This window comes from Panthera tigris, chromosome A3, assembly GCF_018350195.1.
Source record: "Panthera tigris isolate Pti1 chromosome A3, P.tigris_Pti1_mat1.1, whole genome shotgun sequence".
Taxonomy (NCBI): Eukaryota; Metazoa; Chordata; class Mammalia; order Carnivora; family Felidae; genus Panthera; species Panthera tigris.
Genome location: NC_056662.1, coordinates 88,935,883 through 88,953,168, shown reverse-complemented (window position 1 = coordinate 88,953,168; position 17,286 = coordinate 88,935,883). Strand labels below are relative to the sequence as shown.

The 17,286-nt window shown below is 56.3% G+C and overlaps 1 protein-coding gene across 4 annotated transcripts in view; it reads left to right on the top strand.

Annotated features, from left to right (window-relative positions):
* Nucleotides 1–17,286, top strand: part of RAB11FIP5 (RAB11 family interacting protein 5) — a 37,376-nt gene that overhangs the window by 15,675 nt on the left and 4,415 nt on the right. The window contains exons 1-4 of one of the 4 annotated variants that reach the window (XM_042981733.1): nucleotides 2,158–2,310; nucleotides 5,019–5,455; nucleotides 5,589–6,288; nucleotides 13,683–15,665. In XM_042981733.1, the coding sequence (XP_042837667.1) occupies nucleotides 5,116–5,455; nucleotides 5,589–6,288; nucleotides 13,683–15,665 (3,023 nt within the window). In that variant the 5' untranslated portion in view covers nucleotides 2,158–2,310; nucleotides 5,019–5,115. Of the gene's footprint in view, nucleotides 1–2,157; nucleotides 2,311–5,018; nucleotides 5,456–5,588; nucleotides 6,289–13,682; nucleotides 15,666–17,286 lie in introns of those variants that run through there. The other 3 variants (XM_042981731.1, XM_042981732.1, XM_042981734.1) reach the window with 3 other exon arrangements.

The following is a 17,286-nucleotide window of genomic DNA, read 5'->3' as shown; positions in this document are numbered from 1 at the left end:
GGACAAGTCCCAGATAATGATCGTCACTGTCAAACCCTCGTCTCCTGCGTGTGTGCTGCCTGGGCCTTGGAGACTTCAGATGCCCCACCCACCTTGACCCTCACACTGTCTGAGGGTAAATGGGAAGCATTGGCTCCGCACTGACCAGGGGTCCAAGAGGGTGGCTCCCACTGGATGGCTGAGGACACGGAGGTTTAGGGAAGTAACCTGGTAAGTGATGGGGGTCAGGGTGTGCACTCAGGATGCAGAGCCCAGCTCTTAGCCACCATGCTTTGCTGCCATGGGCATCCAGATGAGAGCTCCAAGCAAGGGGTGGGTGGAGCAAGAGGGAAAAGAGAGGGAGTGGAGGCATGGAATCACTGAGAGCTTGTAACATCTCAGAATTTACTGCCATGAGCTATTTATTTACTTTGTAGCTGTGTACCCTGGGGGTTACTCAGTAAGTATCTGCAGGGAACCCAGTCATGCTAGGGAGACCTTGAGCACCCAGAATATGACAGGACTAGGTAGCTGTGGAGCAGACTGCAAACAGATCTGGTTGTGGAGTGAGTTTGGTTCAGAGTGCCTGTGCCTGGTCAGAAAGAGGAAGAATTGGGCTGGCCCAGGATGGTGGCAGCTGCGAGATCTTCCTAGAGGAGGTGGGACTGGAGATGGGCCACAGGACCCTGTAGGCACATTCCCCGTGGGAACCCCGCTTTGTGGGGATGAGATGCCCAGTGGGATCTGCTGCATGTGGGGCTCTGTAAAGAGAGTCTCCATCGTTTCACTGAGGGATCATCAGCCCATGTCGGCAATGTCTGTGGCCTTCTAGCCTCCAGTGGACCATGTGCCACAGGGTCTGGCAGGTCTGGGATTTTCTAGGGGCCATCTGTATAGGCAGGAGGAGGAAGCAGAAGCAAGGGGTCGAGGAGAGGGATGTGGGCTTTGTCTGGGAGCTGGTGGTTATGTGGCCTTACCATCCCAGCTGGTGTGGGTCATACTCTTTGGAGAAGGCCTGCTCTGGTTGAGTCCCAGGACACCCAAGGTGCCTGGCAGGGTCCAGTTCAGTCCTGCCCTGGACTGGTAGGGAGGTAGATGGGTGACAGTGGCTGGGGTCCAGAGGCAGCCTCACTCTGCTCTGGATGGGGGAGTCTCAGAAAATGGTAAGGAAAGTCTTTCCTCTTCACTCCTGGCCTTCCTGAAAAGCAGGTCAGAGACAGACAAGCAGACAGACAGACACAGACCCAAATTCCCTGGGGAAGAGCAGGAGAAGCAGAGGTGACCTTATGTGGGGGTAGGGAAGGGCAGGGAACAAGGATCCTTTAGGCAGAGGACCTAAGCCTCCCTGTGGTCTAATGATGCAAGCTCCCTTCATCTGAGGGGTGGGAGGGGAGAGGCCAGCAGCCTGTTCTGTGGCTCAAGCAACTGAGGAGATAAGATAGGAACAAGCGTTTTCTTTGGTCTCTTTTTCCTATTGTGACAGTAATATATATATTCCTTATAAAAAATTCAAACCGGACAAAAATACTCAATGGAGGCGGTCATTGTTCCCTGCAGCCTCACCCCCCACAGATAGCTACTGTTCATCCTGCGATGTGTGGAGTGTGACCAGCTAGGACTGAGGGCCCCTGACCTTTATGCCCCAGCAAAGGATGTCTGTACTTGCCGATTCCAGTTACTCAGAGCTAGTGGGTTTGGGGTGGAGTCCACACAGTTCTCTTTTTCTCCACCTCCTAGGATCTTCTGTGCCAGATAGGGCCTGGTCTAGGTTTGGAGAAAGTGACTAGGGCCCGGCCTTTAAAGAGTTGGAGTGTCAGGCCCAGGGTGGGCACTGGCTTGAGAAAGGAGGGGTGTGAGGATGTCGATGCAAGCTGGTTTGTTTTTCTAGTAACCCTCCCCTCTTGCCCCCAGACACATCCTCTCACACATGCCTTTGATCTCTCAGCTCTCTCTCTTCTCCCCACACTTCTCCCTCCTCCTCCTGCCCCTGCATACTGTGAGAGCATGGAGACGTGCACGCACACTTTGAGCAGGGTCCTCTGTCCTGCCTGCCTGTGCCACCGTCTGCCCTGACGCAGCCTGCCCGGTGGATGGTTTAGGAGGGAAAACCAGCGGCCCTGGCTCACTGCTCGGGCCATCGCGTGGGTCACCTAGGACAGGACAGGCACGTAGCTCATAATGGGCACACAAGGGTGCAGTCATGATGGACTCTCCCAAAGGGGTGCAAGTGCACGTGGCCTGGGAAGACGTTTTTTCATACAGAAGATGCCCCACTCCCAACCCGTTTATGTCTGTGAGAAGCTGAGAAGCTCGGGGAGCTGGTGCCGTGGGGTAGGCGGATCTCAGGGTTGGGGGTGACCAGCGTTGCACTGACTGAGGCATGTGGGGGGTTGTAGGGTGTGTGGTGTGTGTATGTGTGTGGTGTGGGAGGGGTGTGTGGGGTGCAGTGTTGGGGGTGGTGGTGGTGGTGGTGCTGGGTGGGAGGGTGGGTAGTATGGGGTATATGTGGGTGTAGTATATGTATGTACTGCGGGACTTTGAGCCCTTCAGTGACCAATCTGAGCATCTCTACCAGGTCTCATTGTACCTTCATGCTTGATTGGCTGGGTCTAGAATCCTAGGCTGGAAAACTTTTCCCTCAGAATTCTGAAGGCATGATTCCATATGTACCCAGTGTTGCTAGTGAAGATCCAATGTTACTCTAATTCCTGAACATATCAACCTGTCTTCCCTATTTGGAAGCTCCCAGGGTCTCCTTTATTTTAATTTAATTTAATTTAATTTAATTTAATTTAATTTAATTTAATTTTATTTTAATTTTATGTATTTTAGAGAGAGAAAACGTGTGTGTGTGCACGAGTAGGGGAGAGGGGCAGAGGGAGAGAGACAGAGAATCTTCAGCAGGCTTCACCCTCAGCACAGAGCCTGACGCAGGGCTTGATCCCACGACCCTGGGATCATGACCTGAGCTGAAATCACGAGTCAGACTCTCAACCTAGTGAGCCACCCAGCCCCTGGGTTCTCCTTTTTATACCTGGCATTTATTCTGAAACCTCACAGTGAGACCTGTTGGCTGCGTCTTTCTTTATTCATTGTGCTACGTGCTTATGGGCCCCTGTGTGCTGATGCTCATGGGCCCCTGTGTGCTGGTGCTCATGTCCTTCAGGTCAGGAAGACTTTCTTGTGTTATTTCTCGCATAGTTTCTTCCACTTTGTGCTCTCTGTTCCCTCCCTCTCCCCCCCTCTCCTTTTTTAAATGTATACAGTTTGTTTTTTTTTTTAAGAACAGTTTTTGATTTACAGAAAAACAAATGGACGGTACAGACAGTTCACATACACTCCCTAACTCTGATCCCCATCCCGTTCCCCATTTCCTCTGTTATAACATCTCACATTAGTGTGGTACATTTGTTACAACTGATGAACCAGTACCAATATAATATTATTAACTAGAGCCTGTAGTTTACATTAGAGGTCACTCTCTGTGTTTTAGATTCTGCGGGTACTGACAAATACATAAGGACATGTGTTTACCATTACAGTATCACACAGAATAGTTTCACTGCCCTAAAAATTCCCTGTGAGTTGTTGGTTTTCAGCTTGTTCAGCCTTTTTCCTGTCTTGTGGATTGGAGAGAGGCCTCCCAAGCCCTTCACACATGGAAGAAGACTCCCTCATCTTTCTTGACTCTCCAGTTACTTGGTGGTGAAACTCCTTGACTGACCTCCAATCATCGCCTCATCTTTGTTCTACTTTCTGGGAGATGTCCCCCAACTTGTCTGGAACACATCCTCTGAGGGTTGTGTTTAGCTCTTCTATGCTAGGGAGGTTAGACATTCTGGGTGTTGGTGTGAGAAAGGGGGCCGATTTTTAGTCACTCCTGTCTTCAGCCCTGCACCTGAACCCATCTTGGCGTCCCTACGTCCAGAACCTTTCTGGTTCAGTTTCTCTGCAGAATCTCTCTGCTCACATCTGTAGGAGATGGGGCGGGGTATGACCCGCTGAGCAGAATGGGAGAGGGACCTGGGTGGACCTCCGGGCAGACTCTTTGGAGTGCGAGTGGTCGGGAGGAGGATCTGGGCAGCAGAGGAAGAGCTCCGTGCACAGCGCTCCCCTGTAGGGCGGGCTCCACCCACTCTGTGCAGTCCTCATGTGTGTGAGGGGTCTCTCTGGGAGTGTGTGGTGGGCAGAACATGGGCTTTGGAGAGGTGAAAACCTGGCTGTCGGTCTCCTCTGTCCTTCCTGGCTGCTTGTTCTTGGACAAGTTACTTTACTGCTGAGCCTTGACCTCCTGATGTGTAAAATCAGGGTGGCGGCCCCCACCCCCTAGGCATGTTGTAAGGTGTGAGTGAGCATCAGACGAAAACCCTTGTACATTGTGGCACACACACGATGCTCAGCAGATGCGAGTGTTCCTTCCCTTCCCTGGGTCTCTTGAGGTCTCTTTGAGGCCACTTGATGCCATAGTGTGCCCTCCCCCTGTCTTGCAGAGGTATTCCTGGTGGGGCTCGGATGAGTCAGTAAGTGACTGAGGTAGGGGTGCCTGTGTACATGTGTTCCTGGCCCTGGGCCTCTGGATGAGCTGTTTTTTCCTGGGCTCACTAGTGGCTCGGAGCAGAGCTTTGGCCGGGACTAGCCAGAGGAGATGATGTAAACAGGGAAAAATGTGAGTAGGTCTGTCTATACCAGGGGCCTGGAGGGTTAAGAGACCTCTCCACACCCAGTCTCACCCCTCTGGGCCTCAGAGTTGCAGATGTAGGCAGGGAGGGGGAAGAGGGGGGATCTCCGAGCTTCAGGGAAGGGGGATGGGAGGGTGGCATGGAGTGGTAACCGCTGCCCTGCCCAGTAACACCCAGTAGATTCCCCTACACAGGATGTGGTTTCCTTCATCATGGAAAAGCTGTAGATAGTTTCTCAGCTCTGCCTGTGGCTGGGAAGGCTGGGCCTGTGCGTCAGGGCAGGAGCCTGTGTGTGTGTGGGGGTGGGGGGGCGGGCTCCTTGTGCTGTGACCACAGCTGTACCCCACCCCCTTCCCGCAGGTGGTACAAGCTGCACTCCAAGGCGGGCAAGAAGGAGAAGGAACGTGGAGAGATCCAGGTCACCATCCAGTTCACTCGCAACAACTTGAGCGCCAGCATGTTTGACCTGTCCATGAAGGACAAGCCGCGGTCCCCTTTCAGCAAGATCAAGGACAAGATGAAGGGCAAGAAGAAGTATGAGCTGGAATCTGCCTCTGCCATCCTCCCAAGCAGTGCCCTGGAGGACCCTGAGCTGGGCAGCCTGGGCAAGATGGGCAAAGCCAAAGGCTTCTTCCTGCGCAACAAGCTACGCAAGTCCTCCCTGACGCAGTCTAACACCTCGCTGGGCTCGGACAGCACCCTGTCCTCGGCCAGCGGGAGCCTGGCCTACCAGGGCCCGGGCGCCGAGCTCCTCACACGCTCGCCCAGCCGTAGCAGCTGGCTGTCCACCGAAGGGGGTGAGTGAGGGCTGAGCGCCCCGGGGCCGGGGGTGGGGAACAGGGGGACAAGGAGGGTGGTGGGGGAAGGCCCCCCGCCAGGAACCAGGGCTTCTTTTCCTGCTGCCAACCCCATGGGGTGCTTCCTTTTCAGGCAGGGACGCTACCCAGTCCCCCAAGTTGCTCACCCACAAAAGGACCTACAGTGATGAGGCCAGCCAGATGCGAGCGGCTCCACCCCGATCCCTTCTGGACCTCCAGGGCCACCTGGAAGCTGCCTCCCGCTCCTCGCTCTGTGTCAATGGGAGCCACATTTACAACGAGGAGCCCCAGGCCCCCCTGCGGCACCGCAGCTCCATCTCGGGCCCCTTCCCACCCTCCAGCTCCCTGCACAGTGTGTCTTCCCGGCCTGCTGAGGAGGGTACTCGGGCCGCAGATGACTCCGGGGGCAGAGGCAGCCGCAGCACCAGCAGCTCAGAGGTGCTGCCCGGACAGGAGGAGCTGAGCTCTCAGGCCAAAGTGTTGGCCACTGGGGCCAACCGCTCTGGAGAGGAAGAGGGGGCCCGGCTCCCAGAGGGAAAGCCAGTACAGGTTGCCACACCCATGGTGGCCTCCTCCGAGGCTGTGGCCGAGAAGGAAGGAGCCCGGAAGGAGGAGCGGAAGCCCCGGATGGGCCTCTTCCACCACCACCACCAGGGGCTGAGTCGGAGCGAGTTGGGGCGCCGTGGCTCTCTGGGGGAGAAGGGGGGTCCCATGCTGGGGGCCTCCCCCCACCACTCATCCAGCGGGGAGGAAAAGGCCAAGAGTAGCTGGTTTGGCTTCAGAGAAGCCAAGGAACCGACTCAGAAACCCAGGTACGTTCTTGGCAAAACCAGCTTTGCTCCTCGGGAAGGATGCTGGGGTATTTGCAGCCTGGACCCTGGGGCAGGGAGAATGGAGCAGATGGGGCCCTTGGGCAGGCTGCTGGGGCTATGGCTTTGCATGGTTGAGTTGGGGGAGGGCGCTGTTTCCCTAAGCCAGGGCTTGGTGTTGGCATATGGACACAGGTGAGTTGCAAGGGCACAGCGCTTTGGGGGCCCTGTGGATTGAGGAGTCCAGTCTCCTGCTCATGGGTCTTGCTTCTGAGTTGGCACGCCTACCCCCTGAGGGAGGGGGAGAAGGGAAGAAAAGCAGGAAAGGCTATTTGTGTGAATTCTTTGCTTTCCAACTTCTACCTCTTGCCCTTTGGCCTCAAGGCCAGGAAGCCTTGGCAGGTGGAGAGGCAGGACGGGGCCTGTACCTCATACCCTCCACCTCCATCCCAGCTGTTCCCTGTTGGCTCTGTGACCTCTTCCCCCTGAGCGATGGGAGCCAAGTCGTTGATGCCCCCCTCCTCTTTTCGTACACTCACCCCCCCCTCCCCAGTTATGCTCCTGGGCTGGCAAGGGGCTGTGGACAACTCCCTTAAAATCTGTGACCTACCTTCTGTCCTTGAAGACTGTTAGGGCTCTGGCCCTCACTGTCGTCCTTGGTCTTGGGGTATGGCAAGTGCTGATGGCTGTTCTGTTGTGAATGTGCCAAGTCCCACCCATGAGAGTGATGCGGGAGTCCTTGAGCTCAGGCTCTGGCAGAGCTCTCAGAAGGGTTCTGGTACTAATTAGGATTCTGTACCTGGTTCCACTGTGGGGACTGGTTTCCCACACATCCAAGGAATTCTCTGACACCAGCTTGATGTCCTACAATTCAACTCAATTCTGACACTATTTACCCAGAGATAGCATCAGACCCCACATAGGCTCAGTACTACAAGACTGACCTACAGGATTGACTCCCCCTCCTCCCCCCCCCCCCCCCCCGCCCACTTCGGATGCCTGTCACAAGTCCAGGTTGTCACCTGTGCTACTGACCAACCAGCTGTAGATCAGAGGTTCCAGTGACCATCTCCCCGCCTCCTTCCTTGGGTTTGGTTATTTTGCTAGAGTGGCTCACAGAACTCGGAAACACTTTGCTTACTAGATCGCTCTTTTATTATAAATGGCTATAACTCAGGAACAGCCTGATGGAAGAGATACATAGGACAAGGTATGAGGAAAGGGCGCAGGGCTTCCATGCCCTCTCCCAGCATGCCACACCTCCAGCATCTCCACATGTTCACTGGCCCCTGAAACTCTCAAACCCCATTCTTTGAAGTTTTTATGGAGACTTCATCACACGAGCGCTTATGATTAAATCATTGGCCGCTGGTGATCAACTCAACTTCCAGCTCCTTTCTCCTCTGCAGAAATGAGGGTGAGACTGAAAGTTCCACCCTTCTGTTCATGGTTGGTTCCGCTGGCAACCAGGCCCCGTTCTTAGGGGCTTTTTAAGAGTCACCTCATCCACACAAACCCAGTTATGGTAGAAAGGGACTTGTTATGAATAACAAGATGCCCATTTCACTTTTATGGCTCTGAAGCATTTCAGGAACTGCAGACAAGAGACCAAATATTAAAAGATGCTCTTATCGCTTAGGAAATTTCAAGGGTTTTGGAAGCTATGAGGCAGAAACTGTGGATGAAGACCACATATATATGAGAAATATACGATTGGTCATTCAGATGACCAAATCGTCCACCCTGGCCCTTTGACTACTCCTCACTCTGATCATCGGAGGCTGCTGCATTGTCCAACAGGGTGTAGGGAGGGCCACCAGGTCTAGGTCCTAGGAGCAGAGGTACCCCCCTTCACAAGGGGGCAGGCCCTGGACAGGCAGTATCTGTGGCAGCTCCAGACAGTGTGGTCAGGCTGCTGTTTCTGCCCTCAGTGAGCCTGCCCCTCCCTTGTCCACGGGTCTGTGGGCGGGAGGTGGGGTGTGAAGGCTGGGCACAGTGAGGAAGGGTTGAGAGTAGGCCCTACAGCCATTCCCCAACAGAAGGGAGAGGACTCCTGCAGTCTTGGTTTTTCTCTTTCCCAGTGGAATTTGAGTCCACGGAGAAGGGCAGGGAGAGGGCTCAGGCCTGGCCGCCTGGCAGCCCCCGGGATGCCTCACACATGGACGGGCGGGGGTTGGAGCAGTCCCTGGGTGATGCTGCCCTCTGCGTCCCCTGCTATAGGTATATCAGCTTCTGTCCCCGCTGCCCAGCCCCTACTCACCAGAGCCCAGGGGAACTGCTGGCCACCTGCAGCGGAGGGAAGATAAGGAAAAAGGGGATGGGCCTGTCTCAGAAGCCCAGGCTGAGCCTATAGCCCTGTGACAACTTAGAGATATTTATGGGTGGTAGTCTGGAAGGTGGTGGCAGGAGACCTGGGCAGGGCGTTTGCTGGGAGGAGCTAGGGTGCCTGGGTCAGATGGAACACAGACCATGGGCTCAGTGCTATTGTCTGTGGGGCATCTCAGGGCCTTTTCCAGGGCAGACAATTGCTCATGAGGTCATTTCTGTTCATGTGCCCAGGCTTTGGGCTCAGACCCCTGCAGGCCATGACTTTGATGTTGTCATCACTCCTGCTTATAGCCTATTTTCCTAATCCTGAGTGTCTATGTCTCCCAGTGGCCCTTCAGAGTCCAGAGAAGTTGGCTCACCCATAGACATGAGGAAGCTGAGGTTTGTGCCCTTCTCCTTGAATTCTGAGCTTGTCCTCACCAGGATGGAGGCCATCCAGGCATTTCTGCCCTTTGGAGGCTCATTGGAGGGCATAGGCCACCAGAGCTGGGCCTGTGGCCTTGCATCCAGGCTGGGTGGGGTGGGAGGGCTGTGTTTTGGGTCAAGTGGCCTAATCTGGACAGGTGTGAAACCTGGACAGTGAGTCCGTCGGCATCACCCTGGCCCTGGGCCTTGACAGGGCCGGGAAGGTGGTCTGGAAGAAATGAGTGTTGGCACTTGCCCAGAGGGCTTGCTCTGGGCTTTTGAGGAGAGAATGAGGTCAGATACCCAGAACTGGAGTGACCAAAGGTAGCTGCAGGCCCCCAGTGGGGCTCCAGAGTCTGTCTACAGGCTCAGAGGTTCGGGGCACCTTTGTCCCCCCGGGGCTACCATTGCAGATTGCTGGGTGTTCCTCACTGGGAAGGGCAGCAGCGCCCTCTAGTGCTCCCACGTAGCACTGGTGCCCCAGGGAGAGGCCGGAAGCAGTACGAGTCAGATGTGCAGTCTCCAGAAAAAAAGCTGTTGCTGTTGGAGAAGCCAGTGGCTGGAAGAAAAGGAACAAGCGTATGAAGGACTGAGAAGATGGTCCTCCTTTTCCTCCTGGCCTGGCCTTCCTCCCTCGCCTGCTAGGCCCATGGCTGTCACACTAGGCCCCTACCAGTGTGTGTGCCTGGGGGGAGATGGTAGTTGAGACTCAGCCCTGCTCACCAGCCCCGTGGTCGCCGTGCGTCTTGGGCTGCAGCATGAGCTCCTTACTGTGTGTTTGAGGACTGTCAGGAGTGTTCAACACAAGCGTGTTCAACCCACCAGAGCCAAACAGGGTTGTCTTTGTGTCTATCCCTCTCTGACCATTTAGAGTATAAGCTTCCTGTGGGCAGGCCACCCCGGAGCTCGCCCGCCAGGGCCCCTTCACACTAATCGTAGAACCCTGTGTACAATAGGGGATCAAGTGCTGGATGCAGATTTTTTATTTTTATTTTTTTTTCAATATATGAAATTTATTGTCACATTGGTTTCCATACAACACCCAGTGCTCATCTCAAAAGGTGCCCTCCTCAATGCCCATCACCCACCCTCCCCTGGATGCAGATTTTTTAAATTGGGGTCAGTGTGGTACAACATGGGAGCAAGTGTATCGTGGTGGCCTTTGGTGGTCTGTGCATCTGTCCCAGCCCCTCACCAGGAGTAGTGACACCGAGGTCCCGATGAGCTTAGAGTGTGCAGTGGCTGCCGAAAGCTGAGCGCCCCAGTGGCAGTTCCGGTGGGGTAAATGCGGGACATGATGTGTGTCCAGTGACCTACAATTAGTGTGGCCGTCCGTCCTGTTTGTGGCTGTTTTCCTGGTATGGTTAATATTGCCCTTTTACTGTGTTAAAAACATTCTGGTTTGGAAGATAAATTATGTGGTCTCCCCACTTACAGCTTCCTAGGCCCCTTTTTGTCACCCCATTGTGCTCAGGTGATGGGAGAGGATACACACGCCCATCTATTGGACACCTTTCCTGGGCATCAGGCATCAGTCTCAGGAGGGTGCCAGAAGATCGTGCCTTAGGAGGGATGGCTAAAGGGCTTGTTGGCTGGGCGTGTATGCCTCGAAGGCTGGCTTTGACCTTTTGGGGGACTGCCTGGTGGAGAGCCTTTGCAGATCCGCATGCCACCTCTGGGACCAGTGTGTGGAAATAACAAGGACACATGGCTCATCTCAGCCTAAGGAAGGGCTGTCCACCAGTGAAACTGACCTCCAGCTACAGAGGTGGCCTGGTGATGCAGTAAGTTGCCCAGCAACGGCAACGTTTAAGTAGAGGGGCTGTTAGAGAGAAGGGGGGATGTCAGCATTAAGGGGCGGGTTCCACCAGTTGTCCTAAGTTTCCTGCAGGCCCTAAAGCTTTATTCCCTCAGATTACTGGGGCAGAGACATTTGGACCTCTGATTTCTTTCCCCAACTTTGTTCCTAGAAAAGAAGACAAGTCAGCATATGTTGAAGTCCCCTCTGCATGGTGCGGGCTGGCACCGTGGGTTCTGGCCTCAGAGCATAACCTGGGGAAATAACCACATGTGGGGGTGTGTCTGGTCTGTGCCAGATACAGTGGCAGGGAGAGGAAATTCTAAAGTGAGAACCCTCAGAGTGTGCATCTGGGGTGGAGCAAGGGTAAGGGAGAGGCGGGGGGGAAGGGGAGGGGGTGCTACTGGGTGGGAGGGTTGGATGGGATGTTCTCACAGGTGCCGCCAACTCTTGGGAGCCTGCTGGGCCTGGCACTAGGAGTCCCTTCCTCTAGGGAGAGCCCTTTGCTGGTTCCATACCAACGGGTTTGCGTGTACCTCTGGGGAGCCAGTGGGGGAGGGTGCTAGCCTAGCCTGGGGCTCCGGGCCTCCTGCTCTGCCGTCTCCTGCCCTGCGGTTCTGACTGCCAGCCAGACTGCGATGAGACCACAGGGGTGAGTGGGGCCAGGCCAAAGCTGAGGGGACTGCAGAGCTAAGCTAGGTGCTATTTAATGTTGATGGAGCTCTCTTCCTTCAGACCCCTCTGGTCACTTGTCACGAAGGGGACTGGAGAGAGCCACTGAAGTGGCTCAGAGTAGCTCTGTTCCTGGGGGCTGACTCCTGTTGGCACAGTTGGACTGTGTCTGGTATGGGTGCTCCAGCTGGGGGGCAGGCTGAGGGCAGGGCCTTGACCCACGTGGTGGTACGTTGCTCTCTGTGGTCCCCTAGGTAGGCACCTGCCTGGGGCCTGCTTGGAATGGAGAAGGGACGTTTGTGGGGCTTGGGACTCTGGGCCCAGGATTTGCCCTCTTTTGGTATCTTCACCATGTCAGGACCACAGAGGTAGAGCAGTGCTGGGAAGCCCGGTGGGTTGGGAGTCGATGGGACTCTCTTACCCTCCACCCCACACCCAGTCTCTAGGTGATAGTATGAGGCCAAGAAGCCACACTTGGATGGGGAGTTAGTATAGGGCAAAAGAATAAGGAGAGTCTCTGGAAGCTGGATTCTTAAGAGAAACCCAGAGTTTTGCACCTGGCTGTGCCCTGACAGTGCCACTGTCTTGCGAAGCCCACCTTTGCTGCTGGTTGAACTGGATTCTTTCCCGTTGCTTGCTCCCTGTGTTTGTGGACAAGCCGGCCCTGCCTCTGCCCAGCTCTGTCTGGGCCCTGTGTTCCCAGAAGAATCCTGGTGAACTCCAGACTAACCGGCTTCCTTCCATAGGTGCCCCTCCCACCCCAACCTGCATTCCATACGAGCTGGCCAGTGACACCTGGCTTCTGCTCCCCAGCCACACCACCCCCTGCCCCTGTGCCTGCCCCCAGTGTTTCCTTGGGGAAAACAGCAGCTTGAGTGGAGAAGATGGAGACATAGGAGTTCCCGGGATGATCACCTGGGCAGGGGCCAAGGAATGGGGGTCTTGGGGCTTAGACTGGGGGCTGGAAGATGGGACCCAGGCAGTAGGCGAAGCCAGCAAGGTCTGGGCCTGTTAGGTGGGCTCAGCTGCCGGGCAGCTGTAAACCACTGTCAGAGTCCTGAAAACTGGGGTGTGGGCCCCCCCTTTTTACCTGCGCTGCCTTTCTGGTTTTCCGTCTCCTGGGCTGTCCTGGAGAAGCCATGAACTCAAGTTTCGGAGTCTGCCCCAGCCCACACCCCTACAGTCATCTGTGCACCATAGGTAAGGTGCAGGTGCAGGGGGTGCTCCCTCCTGGAGAGGACCCTGGAGCGGACACCCGGAGGCCAGCAAGTGTTCGCCGGTGTCCGTGGGAGTGGAGGTTCACTGCCACAGGATGGATTTCCCAGGGGAGCCGGCGATCTCTCTGTGTGGGGGACCCCAGAGGGCCCCTGGTGACACTCAAGAGTTGCTGCTACTGCCGCCTTCCAGTCTTTGTCTCCTGAGCAGGGCTGCTCTCAAGGCTGGCCTGTGAGTGCCCTTGGTGATGGGCACCCTCTGCAGGGTGCTGGGCCATGTGGATGCCTGACAGCAGACATCCTCAGTGATATCTTGCTGTCCATCCGGGCAGGTTATGGACCTCCCTCCCCCCCCCCCCACAAGAAACGAGAGGGGTGGGTTCTTTTTTATTGACATCTTATCATGCCTTGATGACTGCCCCATCATTACCTCCTATTTCTGCAAGAGGTCAGCAGAACACATCTGCTTCAGCGGTCTGAATTCCAGGCGCCCTGCTGGGTTTTATTAGCACGGGCTTTACTTTACCCAGCCGGATCACTAAGCCTGGCCTTTCTCTGGTCTCCTCATCCCCTCCAAGCACCTGGTATTTCTTTCCTCTCTCAGTCCTTAAAGGGATATAGGGTGCTTTCTGATTGGTTCTGTAGGCGTAAGTCTGGTGTTGAGTAGAAACTTCAGCATATGGACCAGTGGAAGAACACTTGGTTTTGGCTGGAATCCTGGCTGTAAAACGGGATTATTGCTCTCTGGGGTTGGCATGAGGTTTAAATGAGCTCTGTCCAGCATCTTCCTCCTTGGGCAGCACCTAATAATGTACCTGTTAGAGTCTTCCCTTTGTCCCCTGGCTCACATACCTGAACCCAGGTACCAGGCATGTGGTACCTTGCCCAAGGCAGGTGGGGGGCAGGCGCGTGGTATTCAGCAGGGGCGTTTCCAGTCTTGGCATTAACCAGGAGGCTCACGGTTTTGTCTCCCTCCACAGCCTGGACGTGTCTCCTCAGGTAGAACCTGACCCAGCTGCTCTTCCTCACCACCTCCCCTGCTCCCCCTGTGCTACGGCCCCCCCCACTCCTGCTCCCACCGCTGCTCCCATGCTAAGCACTAACCTTTTTGCAGCCGCCTCCCCCGCTGCTGCCACTGCTGCTGCCGCCTCCGCCGCCCCTGAAGCCACCCCATCTGGATTCTTGGGTCTCACCAACCCGTTCCTCACCTCCATGCAGAGCAACCCTTTCTTCGAGGAACTCATAGCCGACATAGCACTAAACTCTCCTTCACCTGCTCCCTCTCTCCCCAGTGCCTCGAGGGCCAGCCCCACCCCCCTGGCCTCCCCTGGGAAAGCCCCGCCTGAGTGGGACGACACCTTCAACGTCTTTGCTGCCAGCAGGCTGCGTCCAGAGGCCAGGAGCAAGATCCTGGCCCCTGCAGGAGTGGGGCTGGAGGTGACTGGGCTGCAAGACCAAGGCCGTGGGGCCATGACAATGAAGGCAGCTGAGCCCCGGGGGGACCCTGGGGGAGGAGGAAGAGGTGGGAGCAGCGTGTGGCTGGAGCCCAGGGTTCCTCTGGACTTGGGACTGGACCGCCAGAGCAAGAGCACGGCTGACCTGGGGCCCCTTGGGTCGATAGGGGCCGGCCTGCCCTCTACGTCAGCCCAGCTGCACCCGAGAGCCTCAGACTCTGAAGCAGACAGGGAGCCACCAGCCCCAGGAGGGGAAGCAGGGCAGAGTCCAGCAGACAGTGCAACGTCTCTGTTTAGCTCCCCAGAAGTGATCAGTGTGTGGGAAAGACTGCCTGGCCCAGACGACGCCCCTGAGGGCCAGGACGAGGCCTCCCAAGGCGAAGGCCAGCTTTTGCATGAGCTCAATACAGTGGAAGATTCATGGCCTTGGGATGTGGTCACCATTTCTCCTGCAGCTGAAATGTCTTCACCGGTCCTGCGGGGAGAGTCTGATGAGCTGCCTCCTCCCCAGATGCAGCCAGAGTCACCAGAAGCTGGGAGCCCCAAGGGGAGTGAGGGGCCTCCCCCACTGGAGCTGGAGCCAGAGCCTGAGCCAGAGCCCAAACCTGAGCAGGTGTTGGACAAGGAACTGCAACCCAGCAGGCCACCTCCCAAGCCACCACGCCTCTTCACACCCTCGGATTCTCAGGAGGAGGAGGAGGCGGCCACGGCAGCTGCTGCAGGGGGGCTGAGAAGCAGGGGGGCAGAGACTGGAGGAGAAGACGACCTCCCAAGCATGCTGGTTGCTGGTCCACAGGAGGCCAAGGAGGAGGGCGAGGCCCCTGGGTCGGAGTCTGACAGCCATTCTTCTAGAACCCTGCTGGGTGGGCCAGGCCTGGAAGATGTAGTGGAGGGTGCCAGCCCTCCTGTGTCTGGGCCCTACTTATCCCTGCCCACTAGCTGCCCTGAGGGTCCTGCCCCCATACCCCATTACCCAAAGAGCTTGGCTCCTCAGAGTCAGCAGATCCTGGAGGCTCCAGAGAAAGGAGGGAGCCCTGAGGGTCCTGAGGCCCAGAGCCAAGGACCAGTGGGAGAGGGGCTTGGGCCCTTGCCAGGCAGCTCCCAACACACTGACCTCTGGGCGTCAGAGGAGGATGCCTTGAACCCCTTTTTGTCTCAGGGGAACCAAGACCCCCCCAGTCTCCCGTCCACATCCCCTCCAGGGTCCAGGGAATCTTCCATCCTCTCTGGTCCAGAAGAGCTGCCCACGCCCCCAGAGCCTGCTTTTCCACCGCCCCCTCTCCCGTCCTGGGCCGGCCACCGCCATGGGGAGCCCAGCCCTCCATGCTCTCCTCTGCCTGGAGCTCGGCCCCTGACTTCTTCCTCCCCACCCCCTGGGGAGCCAGCCTCCTCCCCTGGGGGCTCCCCTGCCCCACTTGGGGAGGACCACGCTGCAACCACCCCAGCCTCCCCGCTTGTGCTTCTGCCCTTGGAGACACGACCAGCTGAGGAGCCACAGCCCAGTGCCAGGTGAGCGGTGAGCTGCCACCCTGAGAATACACTGCAGGAGGAGATGGGTGGAGGGGGGCAATGCAGCCCAGGGGCTAGGATGTTCACATTCCAGCCTCAGTCCTTCCAGGGGCAGATGAAGGGTTCCTTTACCCTGAAGCAGGATAGGGGAGGCTTTGAAGAAAGGAGCCCTTCTGTGGTACCTGCTCTGAAGCTGTCTCCTTCTTGGATCCTCGGGCAAGCAGAGGTGCAGGGGGTGAAGAATGGAGTGGGGAGAGCCAGTGTGGGCTGGCAGGGGAAGGGGGATGAGAGTTCAGGCATTCAGCTGCAAGGGAAGCTGGGTACTTGTCAGATGGGGGCCATGTCCTCTGCAGCAGGCCCAGGGGAACAGGCTGTGGGAGGCAGAGAACCAGAGGAGGGACCGATACAGAGGTCCATCGGAGAGAAAGCCCAAGAGCTATTTAGAGGACAGAAGAAAAACAAAAATACTCCCTCAGTCAGAAGAAAGGGTCTGTAGCCCCTTCAGGTGCCTCATTGGTTTGCATCTGTGCCTTTTCAGGGGGTGGTCCTGGTGTGCTTAGGACTGTGCAGAGTGGACACTGGATGCCTGTGTGACTGTGGTCACCGTGGCATTGGCCTGTTTGGGGAAGAATGATGAGGCTGTGACCTCACCAGGTTGACTGGTGCGGGGTGACCAGAGCTGAGGTCTGGAGACACAGATCATTTGGGGTCAATGGGGAGCAGTGAAGTCCAGAAGGATGCTAGTGCTCTAGGAGCCCTGAGTGAAGAAGTGGAGGGAGTAGAGGAGGCTGCTTTTTCTGCTGAACAGAGCAGGGTGAGAGTCTTGAGGAGCAGGACGGGCTCCTGGACTAGGGCCCCCAGCCTGCTGGCTCATACATTTAGTCTTCCGAATTCACTGAGCATCCACTGTGTGTCAGACACTAAACAGAGATCAAAGATATGCCCGGAGAGTTCCCAGTCCAGTGAGCAAGACAGAAATGCACCCATGAAGAGCTGGCCCGTGGGGCCCATGCTGATGGAGGAGAAGTGGGAGGGAAGGAATCTGGGCTACCCTTCCAGTGGTAGGTGGTGAGGGAGAGGGGGTGGTTACAGCTTCCTTGCTCTGATGACACTGTCCTTACCTGGCCCTGCTGTATTCCAGCCTCACTTCTAATTATACTCACTACCTTTAGGAAGCTTTATTCCCTTCAGGGCTGGCTTGGTGTCGAACTCAGCATGTTCCTTACATCATGAAGTAGATGGGCCAAGTAGAGCTATCCCCATTTCTCAGATGAGGAAATGGGAGTCCTTGAGAGCTATGGGGTCCAGGGTCCCTCTGATGTGTGGGGGCAACCAGATTGAGAGCCCAGGACCCATTCAGGGTTTCTTTATGCCACCCCTCCCCAGGCACAGCCCATAGGTAGCATTAGAGCAGCTTTTAAGTTCCCATCCCTAATGCCAACTCTTAGGTGGGAAGAGAGAGGTTGTTTATTGCTATCTGCCCCTGCCTGGCCTCTCTACCACTCTTCCCAGGTTGTGAGACTGAATCCATGGCCCTATCCTGAGTAGCAGAGTTGACTTCTCTGGGTCTGGGCACTCCTTCCTCCAATGGAGCTCAGGGCCTTGGGCTAAGCCATTTTGC